General features: G+C 44.2%; 1 protein-coding gene across 5 annotated transcripts in view; it reads left to right on the forward strand.

Moving 5' to 3' along the window:
* LOC145349908 (aldehyde oxidase 1-like) overlaps positions 1-26,500 on the forward strand; it is a 185,889-nt gene that overhangs the window by 38,549 nt on the left and 120,840 nt on the right. For all 5 annotated transcript variants that reach the window (XM_080198567.1, XM_080198564.1, XM_080198563.1 and 2 more), the window contains 9 exons: positions 4,316-4,417; positions 5,618-5,698; positions 6,869-7,013; positions 11,034-11,126; positions 12,352-12,503; positions 13,026-13,119; positions 17,971-18,080; positions 20,138-20,322; positions 24,218-24,392. In XM_080198567.1, the coding sequence (XP_080054693.1) occupies positions 4,316-4,417; positions 5,618-5,698; positions 6,869-7,013; positions 11,034-11,126; positions 12,352-12,503; positions 13,026-13,119; positions 17,971-18,080; positions 20,138-20,322; positions 24,218-24,392 (1,137 nt within the window). The remainder of the gene's footprint in view (positions 1-4,315; positions 4,418-5,617; positions 5,699-6,868; positions 7,014-11,033; positions 11,127-12,351; positions 12,504-13,025; positions 13,120-17,970; positions 18,081-20,137; positions 20,323-24,217; positions 24,393-26,500) is intronic.

Raw genomic sequence — 26,500 nt, forward strand, 5'->3', positions numbered from 1 at the left:
GACACTGATGTACATCAGGTGGAGGCGGGCACATCCAAGGGCTTAGGCACAAGGACTCTGCCAGAGGCAAGGATTTAGCTATCCCCAAGCCAGATGCCGTGGGGTTTGTTCATCGCAACGTTGGTGGAGATGCATCAGGAAACCTGGGGAGTTGTGGAAAGGCTGTCAGCAACCATGATGCGACTGCAAGGCTGTTTAGGGGAGTCCAACAGAGTGCTGTTGCAGGAGATAGTGCTGACACTGCAAGGGTGGCGACTGCAGTGGGAAGTCCAGCTCAGGGGTTTGTCCTTACGGTGACAGGGTCCAGGCCATCCTGAATACACAAAGGGCCATGGGCGAGTGTGTTGCCAGCATCAGGAGACACAGAGTTCCATGACCATAGGTGTTGGGGCCATGTAGGAGACACTGCTGGCCGTGGGTTGAGACTCTCATTGGCATTCTGGAGACACAGCAGGCTGTGGCTGTGAGCTTCGATAACTTAGCCCAGTCTCAGAAGGCTAATGCTGAGGGGCTCCAGAGCCTGACTGGCTCACAGAATGCTGTAGAGGAGGGGCTCTGGAGCTTGGCTCAGTCTCAGAGGGCCAGGGCTGAGGGATCACAGATCATGGGGCAGACACATCTAGGCCTCCAGGGACTGGCCGAGCCAGGTGACACCGGAGCTTCTGGAGCTCAGTCCAGCTATCCTGGCATCCCATGGAGTATTCCTGAGGTCTCTGGGCACCCTAAGGGAGGAGGAAGGGCTCGAGCCCATGCTGGGGCCTTGCACCCAGGAGGTCCCGGACATCCCGAGACTTTCCGATTCGTCCCTTCCTCACACCAGGGCATTTCAGGGCCAGCGAGCATCTGCCAAAGGCATCACAGGCAACTGGGCTTGTATCACTGCTGGACACCTCCACCTCTGATGTGCATCCTGGGGTAGCATCTAGAAGAAGCAGTGGACCGCACAGAGTTAGGAAGTTGTAGTTCACTGAGAGGGCACGAGTGAAGGTCACTAGTAGACAGGGTTTATTCATCATGAATGTTAAGAACACAATAAAATTTTATTACAGCTGTGACTAATGTGTCTCTGATTATTCCCCACTGCCACAGAGCTAAGTGGTTCCCATTCGCATGCATAGAGATGCTGTCTGTTGAGCCTTGCAGACTCAGCCCATATTTCGAAGTGCCTGCCCTACCTTTCCCAACATCCACCAGACCCTTGGTGGAAGTGCCCCAATCCTCCCACCTCATTGGTGTTTCCAACCCTTACAGCTACGTGGGCCAGGGTGGCAGAACGCATTCGGAGTACAGATAGGAGTCAGACTTGAGTGGCACCAGGGGCAGGATCCCAGTGCGCACAACAGCGAGTTGTCATCATCCTCCAGCCTTCAAACGAGACTCACAACCATTGCCAGCCCAGGCACATTAATAGGATTGGATGTTTCTGGGGAAAAGAGTGGTGGGATGACAGAGGCTGGGGAAGGGTGACGTGGTGGTTTGAGGGCCCAAGTCAGTTGGAGGGGGAATAGCGGCTGCACTTGCTCCTGGGATGTGGTGGATGTGTGTTGGTTGCATCCCCTCACTGCACGGCACCAGCTAGGTGAAGCAGGTTGCAATCAAGGCGCCCTTGGCTGCCCTTCCTTCCTTGCTGGACACCAGACATCACCATCCGCCCTCTTTCCTCCGGCTCCTCATATAGCGGGACATCCACCTTGTCCCCTCGCTGCTCCTCCTCCTCTTGTTCCAGCTGGTCTCCCCGCTGCTGGGCAATGGTACACAGAGCGCAGCAAACTGAGATTATGCGTGAAGCACGCACAGGATCATACTGGAGGGCCCCCAGAGTGGTCTAAGCAGCGGAACCCACATTTTAAGCAGGCCGATGCACCGCTCTACGATGGACCAGATGGTTACATGGGCCTTGTTGTAGTGGTCCTCCGCCTCAGTCTCAGGCCTCTGCATAGGCGTCATCGGACATGGCCTTAGTGGGTATCCTTTGTTGCCCAGTAGCCATCCCGGGAGCCTGGACTGGTCTTCAAAGAGCCCAGGGATATCTGACTGCCTGAGGACAAAGCTGTCATAGACACTCCTGGATGGTGTGCATTGACTTGCATGATCTGGATGAGATGGGTCACAGACAATTTGAACATTCAGGGAGTGGAACCCCTCCCTGTTCACAAATTGCTGCAGTCCTAAATGTGGGGCCCGCAAGTTGATTTGTGTCCCATCACTGTTCCCTGGACATTGGGAATCCCAGCAATGGCAGTAAAGCCTAGAGTCTGGGCCTCCAGCTGTGCACGGCCCACATCAATATTTATGTACTGCCCTGCCCGGGGCATCTGTGACCTACCGCATACACCTGTGCATGGAGGCCTGGGAGATCCTAACGAAGTCACCACTGGGTCCTGAAACGAGCTGGAGGCATAAAATTTCAGGAAAGCCGTAACCTTCATGTCAACAGGTGGCAGCACCTCCCCTGAGGTGCCAGGTGTGCAAACACCTCACAAAGGTGTCACACCATGGCCTTGGAGAGCCGCGACAGCGCATTTCCTCTGAGACGGCCTCGAAGCAATTGTGGGCCCTGTACCTCCTTGGCCTCAGCATCCTCCATCTTCTGTGCATCCTCTCGGGAGGCTACCCATCCACCTCATGGCCCTCAGCGGCAGCCCCCTGCTGTCCTTCCTGAGGGATTGGTAGTGGCTGCTTCTGCAGTGGTCTCTCCACGCTCGCCATCTCCTGAGCTGTCTCCTCCTCCTCCTCCGCCACCATAATGGCCAGCTCCAAATCCATCAATCTGCACAGTGGGGTTGGAAAGAGCATAGAATGACAGATTATTATCATTGGCTGCATAGACCGAGCACCACCCCCATGTCTCACTTGGATCAGAATCCCCACTTGAGGACGCTGGCAACCCCACACAATCCATGGTGCCATGTGTGACCTGATTAGGGTTGTGTGAGATTCACATCATGACAAATGCTGGTACAGATTATGTAGGTCGGTGTGCAACTGTGGGCAATGCACATCCTTGAGCCATTGCTATGTGCGCAACTGCAGCATCCATTACAGGCATGTGTTGCTGGTCCGTGTCACAGGACAGGGACAGATTGCGGAGCAGCACCAGATGTGTGCCCAGTGACAGCTGATTCCATGCACTCTATGCCTGAATCTCTGCAGCCTGGCCTGGAGCAGCAGCTGTTTTATCTGGTTAGGCCTCAGTCAGCACATGGTGCACTCTTCCTCCACCCCGGGGAACACCCGGACCAACACTCAGTTGAATCCCTGACCACACCATACGGCAAGACAATGCCACTGCACAATGCCCTGGAGGGGAAACCTGAGCAAGCGTCCTTCAGGAGGCTTCCCATAGTGAGCTACAGCGCTGCCCTGGAGGGGAAGGCTGAACAGGACTCCTTGAGGGAGCCTCCACACTGAGCTACAACACTGCCCTCAAGGGGAAAGCAGAGCAGGACTCCTTCACAGATTCTCAACTAGAGAGCTCTGAGAAAATAGAAGATATCACTGGTCCATGGGCCAGCATCTGAAGACATCAGGAGGAAGCCCATCAAGCATCTCCAGGGCCTGCTGGCAACATCCCCCATGCTCCGATAGCGGCGCTTATCTCTTCACACCAGTTCAAGGCTGCCACGCCAGCTTGAGATTTTTACATACCTACACTGATTCGCGAAAAAGTGACAGTCAAACAGGTGGGAGACGCTAACATGGGCAGAGATTGCCATGTCGATTCCGATAATGTCATGCTAAACTATGGTAAGTGATGCAAATCAGCAGCACACCGATTTTCAGTGTGGTCCCAGCAGTGCCATTTTTTTCTGGTTGGGAGATGCACGCAGACCGTAAATGCTCACGGGGAACCCACAAAATGGCCGACATGTGCATCTCCCGACCTGACTTGCTAAAAAATTTGCATGTCAAGATGGGAGAATCACCCCCATAATGTCTATACTAGATCATAGATTTTTATCAAAATGGCATATGGCATGCTATGTGCCAAAACTACGTGCATGCCATGGACACCATTTTGGATACTTAATGGCACTTGTAATGCTCAAAACATATGAGCTACCCAATTCATGCCCACAATCACCTTCTCAATTAGTACTTTCCAGACAATACGAGCCTGGATTATCAAGTTGTCTCCATAAACACTTCATCCTTTTTGATAAATCTTATTTAAGGCACTGATTATAAATAATGGTAGCCTTAGAGTTTTAGCAGTTGTTCTGCGGTGGGTAACACTTGCAGTGAAACATTGCAGATGAAACACTCCTGTCAAAGTTAATCATCCCCAACTATTTTTCAAACACTCTCCTTTTAGGCATCGACCTGCTGCCAACAGGGAGGACGAGGAACGAGCTGTCCCCTGGAAAAGGCTGAGCAAGATGGAAGCTCAACACAAACTATTGTTGGAGATCAGGATGTAAGTTAGAAGCTATTGGGTGAATTGCAGGAAGGTACAAAGAACAAAGAACAGCACAGCACAGGAAACAGGCCCTTCAGCCCTCCAAGTCTGTGCCACGCATTGGTCCAACTAGACCATTCGTTTGTATCCTAGAGTTCAGTGAACTCTGTAGATGTTATAACGGTAGTATCCAGAGCATGTGAAGAGGCCATTTGAGGCTTATGTGTTCCAATCTTCTGAGCTCCAGGGCCTCCACTTAAGGTCAGACTTGATGAAGAATCTTAGTTAAACTCAGTTATCCCCACTCCCACAGAGAAAGGGAGGAGCCTGGTATTGAGGATAAGGTAATCCCAGCTTCTCCAGTGATTAGGAAAGACCTGTTATTGGGGAAAGGTTTATCCCATAGTGACAGGGAGTGGCTTGGTATTGGGAATAAGTTTATCCCAGCTTTCACAGTGAGAGGGAGGGCCTGTTATTATTCATAAATCCAAACCACTGGGTATCAGATACCCGTATTTAAGCTTTGTTGATAGATTGAGAGTTCCTTTGAATTAGGCTTCAATTCAATGAAGATTAGCTCCTGCAGTATTGTCTGAAGAGTCTTTGGCACTCAGTCATGGTACACAGCGAGGTACTAAAACTGCAAATATACTTGGTTAATGTGCAAGTCCCATTGTCTTAGAATCATAGAATCAGGGGGAGGCCATTCAGCTCAACATGCTTATGCCAGTTCTTGAAACTAGTGATCCAATTAGCCCACTTTCCAGCTCTTTCCCCACAGCTCTGTTTCATTTTCCCAAGAATTAGTCTAATTTCTTTTGAAAATTACTACTAATTCTGCTTCATTGCCCTTATAGTAGTGAATTCCATTTCACAAGAGCTGGCTATGTTAAAAATATTCTCATCTCCCCTCTGACTCCATTTTAAATCATCTTAAAGATTTGGTCTCTGGTTACCAACTATCCTGCCACTTATAATTGTTTTTCGTTACCTCCTGTATCAAACTCCTTCATAAGAATGAAGATCTCTATCACAACTCCCCCTAACCTTTTAAGGAGAAAAACCCCAGTTTCTCCAGCCTCTCTACGTAACTTAACTCTTGTCCCTCTTACTATTCTGGTAAGGTATCATGAGTGAGTGAACAGGGGGACAAAGGTGAAAGCAAGGTGAAGGAGGCAAGTTATTTTGTTCTGATCTCTCTCATTATACCCATTTCAGGTGTGCAGCCAGCTGTTCAAGGCAGATGATTTCCTACCACTGGATGATACTCAGGAGTTGATATTCCCACCAGAGTTAATGGTAAACGGGACATCTAGTTTATTTAGTAATTGATCTTGGGTTTACAGATAATTTGGATGTCAAACAGATATTAAGAGGCGCAATGACGTATTACTGGATAAGTGCGAACAGAATTTTACTCTGTATCTAACCCATACAGTGCATGCAATGGGAGTGTTCGGATGTGACAGATTAAGGGGAGTTTCACTCTTTACCTAACCTATGCTGTGCGTGTCCTGGGACTGTTACATTTGACAGTTTGAAGGGATCTAACCAGTGCTGTATCTGCCCTGGGTGTGTTTGATGGAAGAGTATTGAATACAGGAGTTGGGACATCTTTTGAAGTTATACAAGACGTTGGTAAGGCTACACTTGGAATACTATGTACAGTTCTGGTCACCCTATTATAGAAAGGAGATTATTAAACTAGGAAGAGTATAGAAAAAATTTACTAGGATGCTGCCAGGACTTGATGATATAGTTATAAGGAGAGGCTGGATAAACTGGGACCTCTTTCCTCTGGAGCATAGGAGGTTGAGGGGTGATCTTATAGAAGTCTATAAAATAACGAGAGGCATAGATCAGCTAGATAGTCAATATCTTTTCCCAAAAGTAGGGGAGTCTAAAGCTAAGGCATAAGTTTAAGGTGAGAGGAAGACCATAGAAAAGGATCCACAGGGGCAATTTTTTCACACAGAGGGTTTAGAACAAGCTGCCAGTGGTCGTAGTAGAGGCGGGTACAATTTTGTCTTTTAAAAAGCATTTAGACAATTACATGAGTAAGATGGGTATTGAGGGATATGGGCCAAACACAGGCAATTAGGACTAGCTTAGGGGTTTTTGAAAAAAAGGGGTGGCATGGACAAGTTGGGCCCAAGGGCTTGTTTCCATGCTATAAACCTCTATGACTCTATAGAGGAAGGTTTACTTTGTATCTAAAATAAAAACAGAAATAGCTGGATAAACGCAACAGGTCTGTATTGAATACATGTTAACTGCCTTGGAAGTGTTAGATGGAAAGGTGTACAGGATGTTTTATTCTATAGCTGATCTGTGCTAGATTAGCTCTGGGAGTGCTGGGTGATCTTCAACGGCAAATTGTGTATCTTTGGATTTGACTCTTAATTTTTTTTTTAAAGAGTCTGGTTTATTGCGACAAGTACATTAATAACATATTCGCTCTTGATGCAGCTAATGGAGGAGAAACTGGCGAAGAGAACTCTTGTGTTCCGTGGGGAGAGAGTGATGTGGATTGTTCCTGCAAACCTGGAGGAACTCCTTGAAATGAAAAGCCAATATCCCAAAGCTCCCCTTCTGGTGGGGAACACCAACATTGGTGAGAATCAATTCCAGGGAGATTCAGATTTTGATGCTACAAAATTACCCCTAATTGAGGCCTTAAAAATGTAAATTTTTAACATTTAAATTGTTAATTGGTTGTTGCTCACTTCTAAGTAGTCAGCTGATCAGTTTTCCAGCTTTCACCTGGTAATGTTCCCAGGCAATGGGAGTGCCGCAGGGAGCTATCCCACTGTGGCACTTCACCTCAAAGCCCTTATCCCAAGACTAGAAATACTCAGCTCCATAATGCCATGATCTGTGTTATAACCAGTCCTATCTGGCATAATGTAGCCCAAGGTTTTAATTCCACCAGTGGCTATTTCCCACTACTCATGATTCCCAAGTCTTATAATTGTCTGTTTCAATCCTTCTGTTTGTCTGCATCATTTGAACTACGTCCTAGTTTTCTGAACTATAGACCAGGATTTTCCATTCCCAGTGTCATAGTGGGTGGGAGCAGAAAATATCATAAGATGAAAACAAGATCCTATTATCTACTTCAGACTTCAATGACAAAGTGCGTCTCCTAACGCACAATGTTGGGAAGGCTATCTGAATACATTTAAATATTATGTGTACGCATTACAAAGTCTGTCCACATTGGATCTAGAGGTAAATTTGGCATCTAATTAGGCTGATGTGTTTCACAACAGCATATAAGCAACATGCACCTGGTGGCCAGCACTTTGTTTGTGATTTTGAGGTTTGTTCACTTCCCTTTCATCATGCAGCGCTCATGGCACTTCAACTCAGTGCCAGGCTTCACAGGCAGCATCACATCTTCGCAGGGGGGTACCACAGGCAAGGCTCTACCTACCGATAAGCAATGTTGTGGAAGGGACTGCAGGGCAAGACCTCCACTCGGGGAGGAGGCAATAGTGGTCAGATGTTCATCTCAAAACATGACATGGGGGATTCAGTGAGGTGTCCTCTCTGCCAGAATCTGGAAGAGTCAGTTACAGAGGGACATGAATGATTTGGAGCTAGAATGAGAGGATCGCTGTGTGAAAAAGCGCTTCCGTTTCCATTGCTAACCTTGCAAAGACTGTCCCTGTCCCGGTCACAGATCAATAGTGTCTAGAACCTTGAGCACAGAGAGTTGTCATAACACCAAATGCCTTTTTCTGGGGGTTTTCTGGTATTATACTGTGCTGCAGATGGCACACCCAAAGTCAGGGGAGGCATCTGCTAACTATAAATGGGATAGTGTAGGGGCATTGCAGAGTTTTGGGGAGGGATGTGTTCTATGTCTCACTGGTCAAGATGCCTCAGGGCGGGGAGGAGTAAGGTCCACATGGGACATAGGCACATCCACATCCAAAAATTCAATAGGCAACACTGGGCTTTCCAACAAGCACACAGAGTTAAAGGATTTGGATGAGATGATTCAGAATTGTTGGATGTCAGGAAATTGAGCTCCTCCAGGCCATTGGGAGGGATTTGCAAGTCACATAGGTAGGGTTCAGCTGGTCTGGGAGTGAGAGCTCAGCACCACCATCTTCCAACCCGAAGCGATAGCAGCGCAGCACAAAATTAAAAAAGAGATGAGAATCTAATGGTGATGGCTCTGAGGGTCTCTTAGAGGATGGGTGTTCTGCTCTGCAAGGCTGAATGGATACTCAACAGAACTTTGTTTTGCCACATGATGGGAGGTACAAGCCTGAGACACGTTAGCATCCTTTGAGTGACAATGAAGGGAATCAGGAGAGTTAAGCACTCAAGCACATTCATATGAGACCAATCCCCACTTTTGGCACTAATCAAACCCCTCATTCCAACCACTGAAATTTTCCAGAACAACAGCAAAGTGCAGGGCTATTGGGCAACCGGACAAACTAGAGCTGCATCTTAAAGGCAGCAACTTAAAGGCTGACTAGATGCGGAACCTCAGCCCACCATCAAATAATCATATGTCTGTATTAAACATTTGCCTTTATATCTTTTTTTAAGAATCTAGTCTGGGAGAGCAGTGAATGAAGATTTCAGTGATAGGCCTGAAAGCTGCACATTCAAGCACCTGCCAAAATGCTGTTGTAACAGTGGCTGATATAGAGGGAATTGGGGGAGTGCACCAAAAAGTACATGCACTGGCCAGAATTTCAGTGGCAATTAAGTGCCAACACTGGGCCCAAGACCGTGAACCCACAGTCACTGATTAGTCACTGACATAAATAGGGCCCTTAGTGGCTCACGCTCATGCATGTCTTTTTCTCACTTACGCTGCAAATAGGAGACTGTAGTAAGCTCCTGTCATAATGCAGGCTGTATGTCCTGGCAACAGCCATCCTACCATGTTGACTTCAGTGCTCTGGCATGCCAGCTCTATTAACACAGAGACTTAACGTGGACAAATTCCTCTATCGTGCATTGATCTCTGAGGAATGCAACTAACATCTTTTCCTGATGTTCCTGTGACTGCCATGGCAGCTCCAACTACTGAGATACTACTGAGTCCAGAGTTTCATAATCTGACTTGGACTCAGCAGGATCCTTGCCTCCAGCAATCAATCCTCTGACTGCCGGCGACATTGGATGTCCCTGTCTACACAACCGTGGACCAGATTGTGTGATGTGCTCCAGGCTGATCTAGAACTAGGTCCTACCGAGGTGTGTGACTCTGCGCTAGTGGAGGGTGCAGATGTTCAATGATGCTGTTGTCAGGTTCCTTATCTGAGGTGTCCTGGGACTGAAGTTCAGGACCTGGCTGGTTGAGGGCCTTGGGCACTTGGTAGAGATGCCTATGAAAGAAAGTAGAGTTGATTAGTGCCTGGCAGGTGATGTCAAAAATAGTCATTGCACTCACAGTATGGTGGTCTGAAGGATGAGCTGGTACAAGCTCAACCTCACTGATGCCACAGGTTGGCTAAAGTTCTCTCTGGGCAATGTTATGGCTCGGTTCTCAAAGGGCGTGTGGACCTTGATTTTGACCATTCCATCCCCAATCTTGGATCTCTCACTCTGATTGTGTATGAGCTTGCCTGCATAAAAAATGGAGAGAACTTGAGCAGAATGCATGCCTGGGCAGATGATAAGGATGCTTGCCACATGTGGATGCAGAGTGAAGCATGGACAGGATGAGGACATGAGCTCCAGGCCATAGGAGGCCAGATGAAGATGTAAAGGCGCGAGTGAGAGAATAAATGGTGAGGTCCCTTGAGCTGGCAGCTTATGAGATGCCAGTGAATGCCTGATGTACTGGTGAGTGTGTGAAATGAGAGTGATGAAGTGACTGATTAACTCCAGTGGAATGAATGAGATCATTCATTTAACACTAAGAAAAATGTAATATAATTGCTTTTACGGGTGATCATCTACCCTCAATGCCATTTTTCCACACTCTTGCCATATCCCTGGATGTCATTAGAATCAGAAATCTATTGATTTCTGTCTTGAACAAGCTCAATAATTGAACTTCCACAGTTTTCAGGGTACAGAATTCCAAAAATTCACCACCCTCTGTGTGAAGAAATCCCTCTTTCTGTTTCTTGTCCCACTATCACTTCCTTGGACCTGCCCTACCAACTCTTTTGTCATTTAATTTCTTTTGCTTTCCAGTTCTATTGTAGACCTTCCCTTGTAATCTTTATTCAATCTGCCCTCTGGTGAAAGGTCACCATCCTGAAATGTTAACTCTGTTTTTCTCTCTACAGATGCTGCCAAACTTGCTGAGTATTTCCAGCATTTTCTGATTTTATTGTGCAGGTGCATTGAAAAGAGAAGAAATATGCAGCAAAGGATTAGGATCTGGAATTTACTAACTGATAGAGGCAGATTCAATCATGGCTTTTAGAAGAGGATTGGATCACTATCTAAAGAGGAAAAATGGCAGGGTTGTGGGGTGAAGGTGGGGAGTGACATTAGGTGAATTGTTTTTGCAGAGAACCGCCACAGACAGGGCAAGCTGAATGTAATCCTTCGGTACTGTAACCATACTAGAATCTATGACTTGAATCGGGACAACAAACACCACAGATTTATCAATGGTCATATCTAAGAGTTTTTTGCTTTTCACTAGGTCCTAATATAAAGTTTAAAGGTGCCTTTCACCCAGTGATGATCCATCCTACCTATGTTTCTGAGCTCAACTCTGTACAGATCATGGATGAGGGTGAGTTATTTCCTTTCTTAACCAATTCTTGTCCTTCTCTGGTCTGACCTTTTCCACACCTGCAGGGAATCTTTCTAAGCTTTGGCTCCACTAGTACCAGGAGCAACACTGCTGTTCTTCAACTGCAAGCCTGGATAGTGAGGACTGAAGGTCATTCTATCAAATGAGGCATCACCATCCCATTTGATCCATGCACATGCATTTACCCAGCAGTGAGGCTGATTAGAAATTCAACCAACTGTTGACGTGAATTATAACACCCTACTAATGCTAACCCTATTACAGCCACCAAATACTGCCTCTCCAGCTATTGCCACACCATCTACTGCCACCTAACTACCAACACCAAAGCTGAGAAAAGCAACCTAATTACAGATTCAATCCTGGTACCAGATCAGGTAGTGTCTTATGCCAAATGAAACATCTGATTAGCATCATAAGCTGTTTGCATCTCATGTAATATTCTGAATATTTAGCTAAAGAGCACAGATGCCATAATATGTATTACTAATCTGCTGGAATTTATTAAAGTGCTAACTATGCGGCTCAATTGCTGCTTAGAACTTTACCACTGAATTTCAAGTGATACAATTCCACATGTGAATCTTTCAAAGATGATTAATGCTTATGGGAATAAGTGGTTGCATTCTCACCTCTTGAGTCAAACTGCAACTGAGCCCCACATTGAGTGAACATGGAAGACTCACGTCTGAACACTGGGTTAACATCCAATGGGACTGAGACAGAGAAGGCCGAGGGACACAGATTTAAAATAATTGGGAGAAGATTAGAGAGGCAATGAGGAAACATTTTTTTCACCCAGTGGATGGTGGGACCAGAAATTTACTCTTGACGCATTTAAAAAGTACTTGCATTGTGTAATTGAAGAGCTATGACCTGCAGGGTTACAGACCTAATGAAGGCAGGGAGGATTAGCCTGTATAGTTCTTCATTGACTGACATGGACATAATAGATCAAACGGCCTCCCTCAGTGTTGTAAATTTTCCATGATTCCATTTCTATTGCTGTAATTGATTATCTCCCCCATTATAAAGGGTAAGTTGAGCTATAGCTTTGGCTATTGCCCACCTAAGAGATGGTTTGAACCAAAGAAAGCAGTGGAGATCCACCATAGCTACCCTTCCACAGTAAAATACTCAAGAATCTCTTGATTGTGATTTAAGTTCTTAAGCTTATCAATGTCCCCAATTCTTTACCTGGCAGGACTAAGACTTGGTGCTGCTTGCAGTCTATCCCGTATGAAGGATGTCTTGGTGAAAGCTATCGCAGAAATTGCTACAGAGAAAACTGAAATCTTCCAAGCACTTCTGAAACAGCTCTGTGTTTTGGGAGGAGAACAGATCCGTAACATGGCGGTGCGTAGTTAGTCATAAAATGTATGTTGGAAATTAGTTCAAAAAGTAACAACAGATGCAATCAATATCATAGTTTGGTACTTTGAACAAATAGAATCTTAACCAAAGGGCTTGGATGATGTAATTGGCTAGGTACTATTATTATGCTTTGGGGAAAATATCGGAGCAAGGGATGAAAATTTTTTATTTAATTTAGTATTAACTTTCACTCTCGCTTCACATGAGACTTTACATGAGATTTGTCTTGCTGTTTTTAAATGTCAAACGCCATTCTGCCCACAAAGGGTTTTACATTTTGTAAAGGTCAGGATTTGAATCCTGTTCGGCAGGATTTTCCAGTTCCACCAACAGTGGGCATCATCTCGGACAGGAAGGGAAAATTTGGATTTTGGGCTGCTCTCCAAATTTTCCTGTCCTGCCCGAAATGATTTAATTTAGGTACAATATAAGATAGGAAGATCAACAGCATGATAAAACTAAGAAATATATTGCACACTGTAACTTCCTCTGTTGATGTTCCAGTCACTTGGAGGCAACATTGTGAGTGGATCCCCCACATCTGATCTGAATCCCATTCTGGCAGCTACCAACTGTATCCTCGAAGTGGTATCAAGAGGTAGGTGTTCTGAGTTTTGTTTTGTCATTCTTACAGCAATTAAATCGTAGAAATAAAAGTTGGCCATTTGGCCCCTTGAGCTTGTTATGTCACCATTCAATTAGATGATGGTAATATGTACCTCAACTCCATTGACCTGTCTTGTTTCTATAATCTTTAACGCCCTTGCCTAGTAAAATGAAGCAACCACCAAAGATATCTTCCCTGCCTTCTGCTTTCCAGCATTCCACAGGAACCTGTTCCCTTTGCGACATCTCAGCACACTCCTTGGCCATCCATAAGGCTCCCTCCCTTCCCTACAGCATCTTTCTGTGCAAGTGTAGGAGATGCAACACCTATTCTTTCACTTCTTTCCTTCTCACTGTCCAGTGCTGCAAACACTTTTCCCAAGTGAAATGGTGATTTTTTTTCAATTTAGTGTACTGCATTCACTGTTCATGATGAGGTCTTCTCTACATTGGGGAGACCAAAAATAGACTGAGTGACCGCTTTGTGGAACGCCTGCAATCTCCGCAAGCATGAACCTGAGCTTCTGGTTGCTTGTCATTTTAATTCTCCATCTTGTTCCCATTCTGACCTTTCTGCACATGGCCAGTTTACAGTGTTTGAGGGAAATTCAATATAAACTCGAGGAATACAATCTCATGTTTCGACTCAGCAATCTGCAAGATTCTGGACTCAACATCGAGTTCAACACTTTAGATCACGGTGTGAGTTGTGAAGGGGATGCAAAGAGGCGTCAAGGACATTTAGACATGCTAAATGAGTGGGCAAGAACATTACAATGTAATTCAATGCGGTAAAATGTGAAGTTTTCTACTTTGATAGGAAAAACAGAAATTCAGAGTATTTCTTAAACTGGGAAAAGTTGGGAAATGTTAATGTCCAATGGGACCTCAGTATTCTTGTTCATAAATCACTCAAAGCGAACCTGCAGGGTCAATATTGGGAAGACAACTGGTGTGTTAGTTCTAATAGGAAGCAGAGAGTTGGTATCAATGGGTGCTATTCTGGTTGGCAATTGGTGACTAGTGGAGTGCCGCAGGGATCAGTGCTGGGGTCTCAACTATTTACCATTTATATAGATGATCTGGAGGAGGGGGCTGAGTGTAGGGTGACGAAATTTGCTGATGACATGAGGATGAGTGGAAAAGCAAATTGCGTGGAGGGTGTGGAAAGTCTGCAGAGAGATCTGGATAGGCTGAACAAGTGGGCGAGGACCTGGCAGATGGAATATAATGTTAGCAAGTGTGAGGTTATCCACTTTGGCAGAAATAATAGTAGGAGGGATTATTATTTAAAAGGCAAAAAGCAGCAGCATGCTACGGTGCAGAGGGACCTGGGGGTCCTTGTGCATGAGTCGCAAAAACCCAGTCTGCAGGTGCAGCAGGTGATCAAGAAGGTGAATGGAATGTTGGCCTTTATAGCGAGGGGAATAGAATATAAAACTAGGGAGGTCTTGCTGCAACTGTACAGGGCACTGGTGAGGCCGCAGCTGGAGTACTGTGTGCAGTTTTCATCACCGCACTTGCGGAAGGATATATTGGCCTTGGAGGGAGTGCAGAGGAGGTTCACTAGGCTGATACCGGAAATGAGGGGGTTGGACTATGAAGAGAGACTAAACAGACTAGGTCTGTACTCATTGGAGTTTAGAAGGATGGGGGTGGATCTTATAGAGACGTATAAGATAATGAAGGGGATGGATAGGGTAGAGGTAGAGAGATTCTTCCTGCTTAGAAAGGATAGCAGGACTAGAGGACACAGCATCAAGATAAGGAGGGGCGGGAGCAGTTTAGATCAGAGTTGAGGAGGAACTTCTTCACTCAAAGGGTGGTGAATCTCTGGAATTCTCTGCCCGTTGAAGTGGTGGAGGCTACTTTGCTAAATATATTTAAGTCATGGGTATACAGGTTTTTGATAGGCAGGGGAATTAACGGTTATGGGGAGAAAGCGAGAAAGTGGAACTGATCTACTTCAGATCAGCCATGATCTTATTGAATGGCTGGGCAGGCTCAAAGGGTTAGATGGCCTACTCCTGCTCCTATTTCTTATGTTCTTATGTTCATCTTTATTGCATGAGCTTGAGTATAGGATAAAGAAATTCTTGCTGCAGTTGTATATAGCTTCAGTGAGGCCACATCTGGTGTTTTGTGTGTAGTTTTGATCTTTTTACCTTATGAAGGATACAAGGAGTGCAACCTGGGATGACGGGATTGTCCATTCAGGGGAGAGTGAGGAGACAGGGCCTGTTTTCTTTACAGTTTAGAAGAGTGAAAGGTGATTTCACTGAGGTGTATAAAATTCTTAAAGGGCTTGACAGGGGAGGTTGGAGGGGTGAGATGAAGGGGACCAATGGTCAAGAACCAGGGGATAGAGTCTCAGAATAAGAGGTAGGACATTTAGGACTGAGATGAGGAGGAACTTCTTTAGTCATAGGGTGGTACATCTTTTGAATTCTCTACGTCAGAGGGCTGTGTAGGCTCAGTCATTGAGTATGTTAAAGCAGAGCTTGATAAATTTCTCGATATCAATGACATTAGAGGATGTGGCTTAGTGAAGGAAGATGGTATTGCGTAGAAGAGCTATGATCTAATTAAATGGCAGAGCAGGCTCAAGGGACCGAATGCTTCTATGTTCCTAATCCCTGCTGCTGCCTTGATTGATTTTTTTTTTAATCTGCTGAGTTGTGCCTTACTTAATGTTTTCATGTTGCATTCAGATTGTTTTTATGTAGCAACTCATGCCTCATTTGGACACAGTGCATTGCTACTCTCTTTGGCTGGTCATGAAATCTTTTGTTATTTAATCTTGCCAAGCCTATACTTTATTAGACTTTTTCCTTTGTTCTTCCTGACCCTTTCCTCCTTCCATGGCTTATAATTTCTTAGAACTTCATACACTTAGTTCTGATGACCTGAAAACATCAACACTGTTTTTCTCCACAGATATGTACATACATACAAAGTAGGAGCAGGACAAGGCCACTTGGTCCCGCAAGACTGATTCACCATTCAGTAAAATCATGGCCAATCTGATTGTAACTTCAACCCCACATTCCTGCCTCTCCTGATAACGTTTTAACCTTTTTTTAATTCAATTAATGGGATATGGACGTGACTGGCTGGGTCAGCATTTACTGGCCATCCCTAAGGCCATTTAAAAGTTAACCACATTTCTGTTTGTCTGGAGTCATACATAGGCCAGATTTCATTCCCTAAAAAACATTAGTTGAACCAGATGGATTTTTATAACAATCGAGAGTGGTTTCATGGTCATCATTAGACTTTTAATTCCAGATTTCTATTTAACTACTTGCTGTGGTGGATTCGAGCACTGAGTCCCTAGAGCATTGCGCTGGATTACAAGTCCAGTGGCAATACCACTATGCTACTATCTATCCTAATCAGAAAATCCAGCTCTGTATTAAAATATTCAAGGATTCTACTTTCACTACTTTTTGAGCAAGAGGATTCCAGACGCTCATGACCCCCTGAGAAAAAAATTCTCATCTTCATTTTAAATAATTGACTCCTTATTTTTAAAGTGACCTCTAGTGCTAGATGATGCCTTGTCTGCTGAGTTTCCCAGCACTTTTTGCTCTTGTTTCAGATTTCCAGTTTCTGCAGTATTTTGCATTTGTAAAATTCTATCAATCTCAGTTTTGTTATTGACTCCCACTCTCAGCAGCCTTATGTGGTACAGAGTTCCAGGTTCATTAACCTTTGTGTGGAGATGTAATGGCTGGCATTACTCATAAACAGCGCAGATCTCATTTTAATCTATCCGCTCCTTTAATCGTCTTTTACACATCACTTAGATCACCCCTCAATCTCCTACACTCAGAGGAATATAAGCTAAGTCCAAGCAACTTTTCCTCATAATTTAATCCTTTTATCCCCAGTGTCATTCTGGTAATTCTACACTGCACCTCTCCAAGGAGTGTATTTCCTCTTTGAGATCTGGTGCCTGGAACTAAACAAAAGTATTCTAACAACTAAGGCTGTGTTCACTGAAGCATCACTCCTCCCTTTATTTCAGTTGTACAAACAAATTCACATTGGAATGATGACCTACATCTCTTAAAGAACTAGGCTGCCAACTCTGGAGATTTCATCACATGACCTATCATCCTCCCCCCACTCCCATGTGTCTGCCTTTCATCAGCCAAACATACCAATCCTCATGACAATTAGTCAATAACAGCATTGACAATACCCTTAATATGCTTCCTGATGTTTGAAATTTAATAGTATTCAACTGTGTGGTGGTGCCCACAGGACCCGGCTTTGTGCATAATGTACTGTATAGATGTTGACTGTGGTTCAGTGGGTAGCCTCTTGGCCCTGAATCAGACGGTTAAGGTGGGTTCCAGAGACAAAGTCTAGGCTGATAGGTGCAGTATTGAAGGACAGCTACTCTATCAGAGATGCCATCTATGACATTAAACTGAGGCCCATCTGCTCTCTCAGGTGAAGAAGGAACATGAAACTGTACTAAGTGCCGAGTGGTTCATATAATGTATAAACATCATTGACTGGTTGGTCCGAATGGCCTGTTTCTGTGGTATATATTCTATGTAACAGCACATTACACAGCCCAGTCCTGGTCAATATTTGTCTCTCACCAATATGACGTAAAACAAGTTATCAGGTCTATCACATCGCTGTTTTCAGTCATAGGTCAGAATCTGGTTGTTTCATAACTGTGAGCAATTCAATAGTTAATGAGTGTGAATGAGCCCAAATGTGACTGAGCTGCAACCTGCAGGAATACTTGCTGGAATATTGGGGAAAAAGTAGTCAGAACAGATTTGTTCAATGTTTCAAATATTTGCTTTCATGCTTCCAACAGAAAGAAGAAGAGAGATTCATTTAGATGAAAATTTCTTTGTCGGTTTTGGTAAAACGGCATTGATGCCAGAAGAGGTCTTGCTGTCGATCTTAATACCGTATTCCAGAAAAGTAAGTCATTGAAGAGCTAATTGGTGGGATCAGAAAATGTGTTGCTAAGTCAGCTGCAAAAATCAGCCTCAGTGACGAATGATTCTCACCTTATTTTCTGAAGTGGGTGAGAGGGAGTAATCAATTTGTGAACTGAGTGATACATTGGGAAAGCTGCATGTCAAAAATCGCCTAGATTTAGTTTTGATAATAAAGCAAGAACACTAAGAACAACTTGCAATTAATAGCGCATTTAACATAAAAAAATCTACCCCAAGCTGTATCACAGAGACCTAATCAGACAGAAATTGAAACAATCAAAGAAGTGACTAAAATCTTGGTTTTAAACAAGATTTTAAGAACAATATTAATGCAGGGGAGACGTAGAGAATTACAGGATGGAAATCCAGACCATAGTCCTTGGGTCAGTAGTGGGCAACCTGTGGCCTAGGGTCACATTTGGTCCATTTGAGCTCTGAGTGCAGCCCACGGGACGTTCTGTTGGCCATTGCTCACATGCAGGGTTACCACATTCCACAAATTTCCATCTGCCTAGTTTTTTTTTATGCGTGACCAAAATGACACACATGTAAAGCAAAGGTTAGTAAAGTCAGTTTCATGCTGATTACTCACAGCATTGGCTATGAGACATGTGCTCCCTTCGCATCCAAAGTGTAAATACTTTTGTCTTTTCTATTTGAAGCTGATTACAGTTCTTAATTAAGCATTTTCTTTAATTGATTATGAAATATTCAGCAGGTATTAAATATAATTAATCTTATTCATGGGGTCATGGTTAATCAACAAGCCTGATTTTAATCTTGCTGCCACTAAGATGGAGGACCACTCGCGCAGCCCACTCACTACCCTAGGTTGTCTATCACTGCCCTAGGCTGAAGGCATTGCTGCTGATGATTGTGATGTACACAAATAGCCAGTGTCAGAATTCTTCAAATGCCGAAGAGTTGCCAATGTAGGAAACATGGGGGTAATGGATGAAATTTGGTGTGGGTCAGGATAAAGGCAGCAGAGTTTGGAAGGAGCTAAAATTTACAGAGGGTGAAAGATGGAAAGTTGCTGGAAGAGCATTGAAATTGATGCATCTGCAGATGATAAAGGCATGCATGTATAAGAGATTCAGCAGCAGATCAGGTGTGGTTGGGGCAGATAAATTATCGAGGTGTATGTAGGTAGTTCATGTGATGGACAAAATGTAGGGCTAAAAACTGAGCTTAGGGTCACATAAAATACCTACAGTGTAAATAGTTTGGTTAATGTTCATGCCTTCAGAGAAGAAGGCTGGAATTGGTGGCCTGGAAAAATAAATTCTAGTAGGGGATGAAGACAATGGCTTCAGTCACTCAGTGAAAAGGAAGAGGGAAAGATGGTTTATCACTATGACAGTCACAAAGGATGTCACTTGTGAGTTTGCTTCGGGCCATTTTGGTGATGCAAATTCATACATGCAGAATGACTATTTGGATGACTTGTTAGCAATTGCAACCAGAATCCATTAATTCCTTCAGGAGGAAGCAAAAGAGGGAGGAAAAATGCTAAATCTTTACAGGTTACTGGTTAAGCCTCAGCTGGAGTATTGTGGTCAGTTCTGGACACACTTTAGGAGTGTGGAGATACTGCTGAAGCTGGCATTGTATCCCTTAGAGCAGAGAAAGGCAAAGGGGAGATTTAATGGAGGTGTTCAAACTTATGAGGTTTTTTACTTGAGTAGATAGTGAGATACTGTTTCCACTAGCAGGACAGCCATTAAATTAAAGATAACTGGCAAAAGAACTAGAGGCAGCTTGAGAATTTTTTTTACTCAACAAGTCTGGACTTTCCTGTCTGAAATGTAATTTAAGCATTTTACTAGTAACTTTCAAAAGGGAACTGGATCAATACTTGAGAAGAGAAAATTTGCTGTGTTACAGGAACAGGCTGGGTGGCGTGAGACTAACTGGATTTCAAAGCACTGGATTTCAAAGACATGAGGGGCTGAAAGTTCTCCTGTGTTGTATCCATTCTATGAAATATTACAAAATATCATGAAGTGAGTTGGACATTATCTCTCCTCATTGCAGTGGCAGTTGGTCTCAGTATTTCGCCAGGCCACTCGTCGGGAAAATGCCTTCTCTATTGTGAATTCGGGAATGCAGGTCGTGTTCAAAGAAGAGACAAGAGTTATTGCTGAGCTGAGAATGTTCTTTGGAGGAGTGGGCCCTACAACTGTTTGTGCAAAAAGATGCTGCAAGGAGCTAATAGATCGGTAAGCCTGTAAACATCTGGAATATTCACTATGGTAATCTGGAAAACCCCATTAAAGTACGGACCACAAAGAAAGTCTGTCCTTTTGTTGTATTTTGTTCCTCTGAATTTCTTGAGCATTTCACTAGGAAAGAGTAGCTGTATTGGTTTCCTGTTGCTTTCTTCATTGTTTTTGTCTTAGCTGAGACGAGCAGCAGCCAGGACTAAAGAGTCTTACCCACTTCTACCATAGGCAGGAGCCACCAACACCCTCTGAATGCATGTATATGTATCTCCCCACTGGATGTGAATTCAGTGTTCTGAGTCAGCGTGTCTCTGGAAATGTTCGAACACAACCTGACTCAGAGTCCACCAATGAGCCAATGGTTTATCCATCAAGAGATGGATTCCAATCAGATATTTAGAGACCATATTGTAGTCTCTACAATAGTGTTTGTTGACATAAGACTTGGGTGTGGATTTTGTTACCAAGGTTGGAACTGGAATCAGAAATTTAACAACTCACTGGATCTGACTCAGTTTAAAGGCTCTGAATGGTGGGATCTTCACTCTGGGAAGAAGTTGTGGAGGGGTGCATGCAAGATAGAGTTGGATCCACTGACCCAAGACATGGAGAACAGGCAACCAAGTGCTGAGATGAGTTAATTAAGAGGTCTGCTCTGGGACTTAGTCTCAGGTGTTGTGTAACCTTTTAGGCTCTTTACCCCTCACCCAAAGGTACTAAAATCATCTTTGTCCAGGACAACTGTGTCCGAAGAAAATATTTTACAAAGAAATAAATGGAAATAATTATTTTGAATAATTGCCCATCATGGGCAACAGTCTAACACAATTCCTCCTAGCATCATATAAGAACATAAGAACATGAGAAATAGGAGCAGGAGTAGGCCATCTAGCCCCTCGAGCCTTACCCGCCATTCAATAAGATCATGGCTGATCTGAAGTGGATCAGTTCCACTTACCCGCCTGCTCCCCATAATCCTTAATTCCCTTATCGATCAGAATCTATCTACCCGTAACTTAAACATATTCAATGAGGTAGCCTCCAGCGCTTCAATGGGCAGAGAATTCCAGAGATTCACCACCCTCTGAGAGAAGAAGTTCCTCCTCAACTCTGTTCTAAACTGCTCCCTCCCCGCTCCCCCCCCCCTTATTTTAAGGCTGTGCCCTCTAGTTCTGGTTTCCTTTCTAAGTGGAAAGAATTTCCCTATCTAGCCCCTTCATTATCTTGTAAGTCTCTATAAGATCCCCACTCAGCCTTCTAAACTCCAACGAGTACAGGCCCACTTTCTAAACTCCAACGAGTACAGGCCCAATTTTTATTTCTCCAAATGTGGCTGAGCCGGTGAGACAACACTCACCAGAGAGTCATCCCTTTCCCCCTCACCCAACCCACATGGCCCTCACAATATTACAAAAGCTCCCATACTTGAGAGTCTGTTCAAAGTTTTTTAATCTCAAGTGTTTAATCTGTTGTAAAAAGAAACTTGGAACATTATTTCTATTCATATCACATCAAAGGCCTCTAATAGATCCTTTAAGTTGTCAAAATGTGAACTCATAACCCTGCTGAGATGATAGTAGCTTTTGGAATTCAGCCAATCATTCGTAAAAGCCCTGCAGAAAATGTCAATCAACAATTATTGGAACTTCTTGGTCAAAAGCTACAGCAGGGACAGGAATTTCCAGTCATTCCCGCCAGTGCATCCTTTCCTCCTGCTGATGGTGACCCCTCACCATGGGTGCCCCGGTGACAGAAGGTGTGAACAATGGGAAACCCCACTGAAAGTAGTGAGCCCAAAAATTGGATCCGCCTAAAATGGGGGCAGGTCTTCCACATCTGGGGCCCACCTGCCAGTTTGGAAGATCCAGGGAGTCTCCCCAACTATATGAAAGTCTGGCACTTGGTCCTTTAACATTCTGGTTCAGAGGCAGAAATATTATCCTTGAGCTTTGTCTTGTAAAAAGCAAGGCATGAACAGAGAAAATGTAATTCAGTTCAAAGAGCAAGCAGGCATAGGTGTTAAAATTTGTTAAGGAAGAATGTGGGACTCAGAATTCACTTGTCCTGAATGCAGACAGAATTTCACTGTATCCCTTCCATCCTATGGTAACTCCAGTGGGAAGCGCATTGAATAGCTTGAGGAATAGGCCTGGACTGGATTTTCAAAGAGGCCCAGCACTAAGTGTCTAAAATGTTTGCCTGTTTCAGGCAATAAGCCTCTTTTAGCACAGAAATTGGGATCCCGTGGCATGAACAAGACGTCATTGTCATTTTAGGTCAAAACTGTTTAGAGCTTGCATAGCGCAGATGGAACTGAAGAGGTTTTTTCAAAGATTAAGTATCCACTTATTTTAAGTCTTCAGAGGCACAGGATCAATACAGATCCCTTGAAAATAATCTGGACACTGCCACCTCCCTCCTCTATCCAATGAACTGGCAACTTAGCTTAGCTTTTTGGTGCTGCTTTGATATGACCTTGAGTTCTCTTTAGCACACTGCAGTTTGCATGTCTAATTTAAATGAGACTGAGATCTTAGATCCACTTGTGGTGTGGGGTGGGGTGGATAGGGGGACTTTTCTCCATTGGAAATGGTAGTTGACATCTGACCTGAACAACCACTTAGCACCTCAACAAGTCAAACTGTGTGAGACGGGCAACAGAAATTATCTTCAAGACATCTTTGCATAGGAAAATAATATGAGAAATGAGAAGCTTTATTCATGTTTATTCTAATCCATATCCAGATATAAACAAATATGATAGCAGAGAATGCAATCAGTCCTCTGAGAGGAAAGATAAATTTTCTTCACTGACTTGTCTTCTTCAGGGCCTTTTATTCTGGGTTTCATCCTCTTCCAGGCAACATTCAATCATATACCTGTCTCCAAAATCCTGAGCAAGAGGCCTTTCTGCTCTTCTAAGGCAACTGCCTTTCCTCTGTTCAACTTGGCTACAGATACTGTCCCGTTGTTGTCTTGAGGCTGTTGGATTCAATGTGGATTTATACCTAATCAGGCCCTTGCAGACAATGCCTTTGTTTATAGTTATTGTATTTGTTCTATTTCTGCAATCTCAGCAAGATCTATTATGACCACCTGAGGAGAGGCTGGCAGGAACACTCAACCTTGTTACTGAACAAATCTTTGTTTTTTTTTCTCACTGTAGATTTTAATTCCTGATTCTGTCAGGCATTTAGTTCAATTGTTATGACGTTAACATATTATTCCTTGCTCATGTAACCATGTTTCATTGAGACATTTTTCTAATGTGTAGGAATTCATGTTGCTTGTAAAAAATGTCCCCAATATTAGAAACAACTTGTAATCCAAATCCGATCTGTGGGAAAAAATGGACAGAACTAAATTGCTAAAATATGGCACCCAGGCATTTTAATACCTTGCACTTCATTCAAAAATATATTTACCCTCAGGATAATGGTGTTGCTGATAAGACCAGCATTTATTCCCAGCTTCCCTTGAGAAAGTGGTGATAAGCCACCCTCTTGAACTACTGTAGTCCATGTGTTACATCCCCAGTGCTGTTAGAAAAGAGTTCCAGGATTTTGACTTTGTGCTGATGAAGGAACGGTGTTAGCTTGTGACTTGAAAGGGTGCTTGGAGATGCTGATGTTTCTATGCATCTGTTGCCCTTAACCTTCTTGGAGGTCAAGGTCATGGCCAGTATTTTACGCCCTTGCTCGGGTGAATTCTGTTCTGCAAGCCATGCCCACCCCGATTTTAGGGTGGCGTGTCAGTAAAATTCCAGCTCATGTAGCTGGATTGTGTAATATTAAAAGCCTTGGTGAGTTGCTGCAGTACTTGTTTTAACACAAGAATTTATGTAGCTTGGGTGTTGTGTCCGTAACCAGTAATCCCTTTCTTCCTGAACTAGATCCTGGGATGAAGATCTGTTGAGTCAGGCCTGTGAACTGCTGCTTGAAGAGATTTCATTCCCTAGCTCAGCACCTGGGGGAAGTGTGGAATTCCGGAGAACACTGACCATCAGTTTTTTCTACAAATTCTACCTGCAAGTACGGCAGAGATTACAGCAACTGCTAAACAAGGAGGCAAGAAATGCGTTTCATTCACAGGTTCACTGCGTGCCACGTCAGAGAGAGCTGGTGGAAAGTAGAATGTCGGGTGTCCCATGACTGATGACACATGGAGATGTGTAAAAGGGGGTTCTGGGAGGATGTGAAGATAGAAATGAAGGGAGCTAGGATTAGCTGAAGCCCAAATAAAGGAGACCGAAGCAGTCTTTAGAGATTCATGAAGGTAAGTTATCAAAGAGTCAACCTCTTCACATCCAGGTCCACCTCACATCCTGGTCCACTTCATGTCTGGATCCTCTTCATGTCTAGGTCAACTTCATGCCCCGAGGTTATCTTCCAAGTCCCCTTCCCTTTTTTGATGTGGATCCCCTTTCTATCCAGATCCCTTAACCATCTGGATTGATTTCACATCCAGCTCTGGAACAATTTCACTTTCAGCTTCCCTTCATATTTGGATCACCATATTTGGATCCCCTTCATGTCTGGATCCCATTCATGTTTGGATCCACTTCACATCTGGGGCAGCACAATGACACAGTGGTTAGCATTACTGCCCCACAGCGCCAAAGACCCAGGTTCGATTCCCAGCTTGGGTCGCTGCCTGCGCGGAGTTTGCACATTCTTTCCTTGCCTGCATGGGTTTGCTCTGGTGCTCCGGTTTTCTCTCACACTCCAAAGATGTACAGGTTAGGTTGACTGGCTGTGGTAAATTGACCCTAGTGTCAGGAGATTAGGAGGATTAGCATGGTAAATATGTGGGATTATGGGAATAGGACCTGGGTAAGATTGTGGTCAGTGCAGACTTGATGGGCCAAATGGCCTCATTCTGCACTGTAGGAATTCTATGGATTCCTTTCATACCCAGATTCCTTTCATGTCCCCCACCTCTGGATCCTCTTCACATCCGGATCCTCTTCACATCTGGATGCTTTTCACATCTGGTTCCCCTTCCAGTTTGGATCCACTTTGCGTACAGATCCACTGCACATCCAGATCCACTTCAAATCTGGATCCATTACATTTGACTTGATTTTGATTTGATTTATTATTGTCACATGTATTAATATACAATGAAAAGTATTGTTCCTCGCATGATATACAGAACATACCGTTCATCCAGAAGGAGAGAGTGCAGAATGTAGTGTTATAGTCATAGCTAGAGTGTAGAGAAAGATTAACTTAATGCGAAACAGGTCCATTCAAAAGTCTGATAGCAGCAGGAAAGGAACTGTTCTTGAGTTGGTTGGTACATGTCCTCAGATCTTTGTATCTATCGCCAGATGGAAGAAGGTGGAAGAGAGTATATCCAGGGTGTGTGGGGTTTTTAATTATGCTGGCTGTTTTTCCGAGGTAGCGGGAAGTGTAGATAGTGTCAGTGGGTGGGAGGTTGCTATGAGTGATGAACTGGGCTTTGTTCATAACCCTTTGTAGTTTCTTGCGGTCTTGGACAGAGCAGGAGTCACACCAAGCTCTGATACAACCAGAAAGAATGTTTTCTCTGGTGCATCTGGTGAAAGTTGGTGAGAGTCATAGCAGACATGCCAAATTGCCTTGGCCTCCTGAGAAAGTAAAAGCTTTGGTGGGATTTCTCAACAATAGCGTCAGCGTTGTGGGACCAGCACAGGTTGTTGATGATCTGGACACCTAAAAAACTTGAATTTTCGAATCATTTCTACTTCTCCTTGAAATTAATGTGGACAGGATCATGTCCTCCAATGGGGTCCCTGGAGTCAATGACAATCTCATTTGTTTCATTGATATTGAGAGAGAATTATTGTTGCCGCACCAGTTCATCAGATTCTCTATCTCTTTTCTGTACTCTATCTCATCGTTTGAGATCCGACCCACTATGGTGGTGTTGTCAGCAAATTTGAAAATCAAGTTGGAGGGGAATTTGGCCACAAAGTCATAGGTGAATAAGGAGTATAGTAGGCGGCTGAGGACACCGCCTTATGGGGCACCGGTGTTGAGGATGATCATGGAGGAGGTGTTGTTGCCTATCCTTACTGATAGTAGTCTGTGGGTTAGGAAATTCAGGATCCAGTTTGTAGAGTGAGGAGCCGAGGCCTAGGCCATGAAGTTTGGAGATGAGTTTCGGAGGAATAATGGTGTTGAAAGCTGAG

The sequence above is a fragment of the Carcharhinus amblyrhynchos genome, chromosome 11 (genome assembly GCF_965287045.1).
Source record: "Carcharhinus amblyrhynchos chromosome 11, sCarAmb.v2.hapA, whole genome shotgun sequence".
Lineage (NCBI taxonomy): Eukaryota > Metazoa > Chordata > Chondrichthyes > Carcharhiniformes > Carcharhinidae > Carcharhinus > Carcharhinus amblyrhynchos.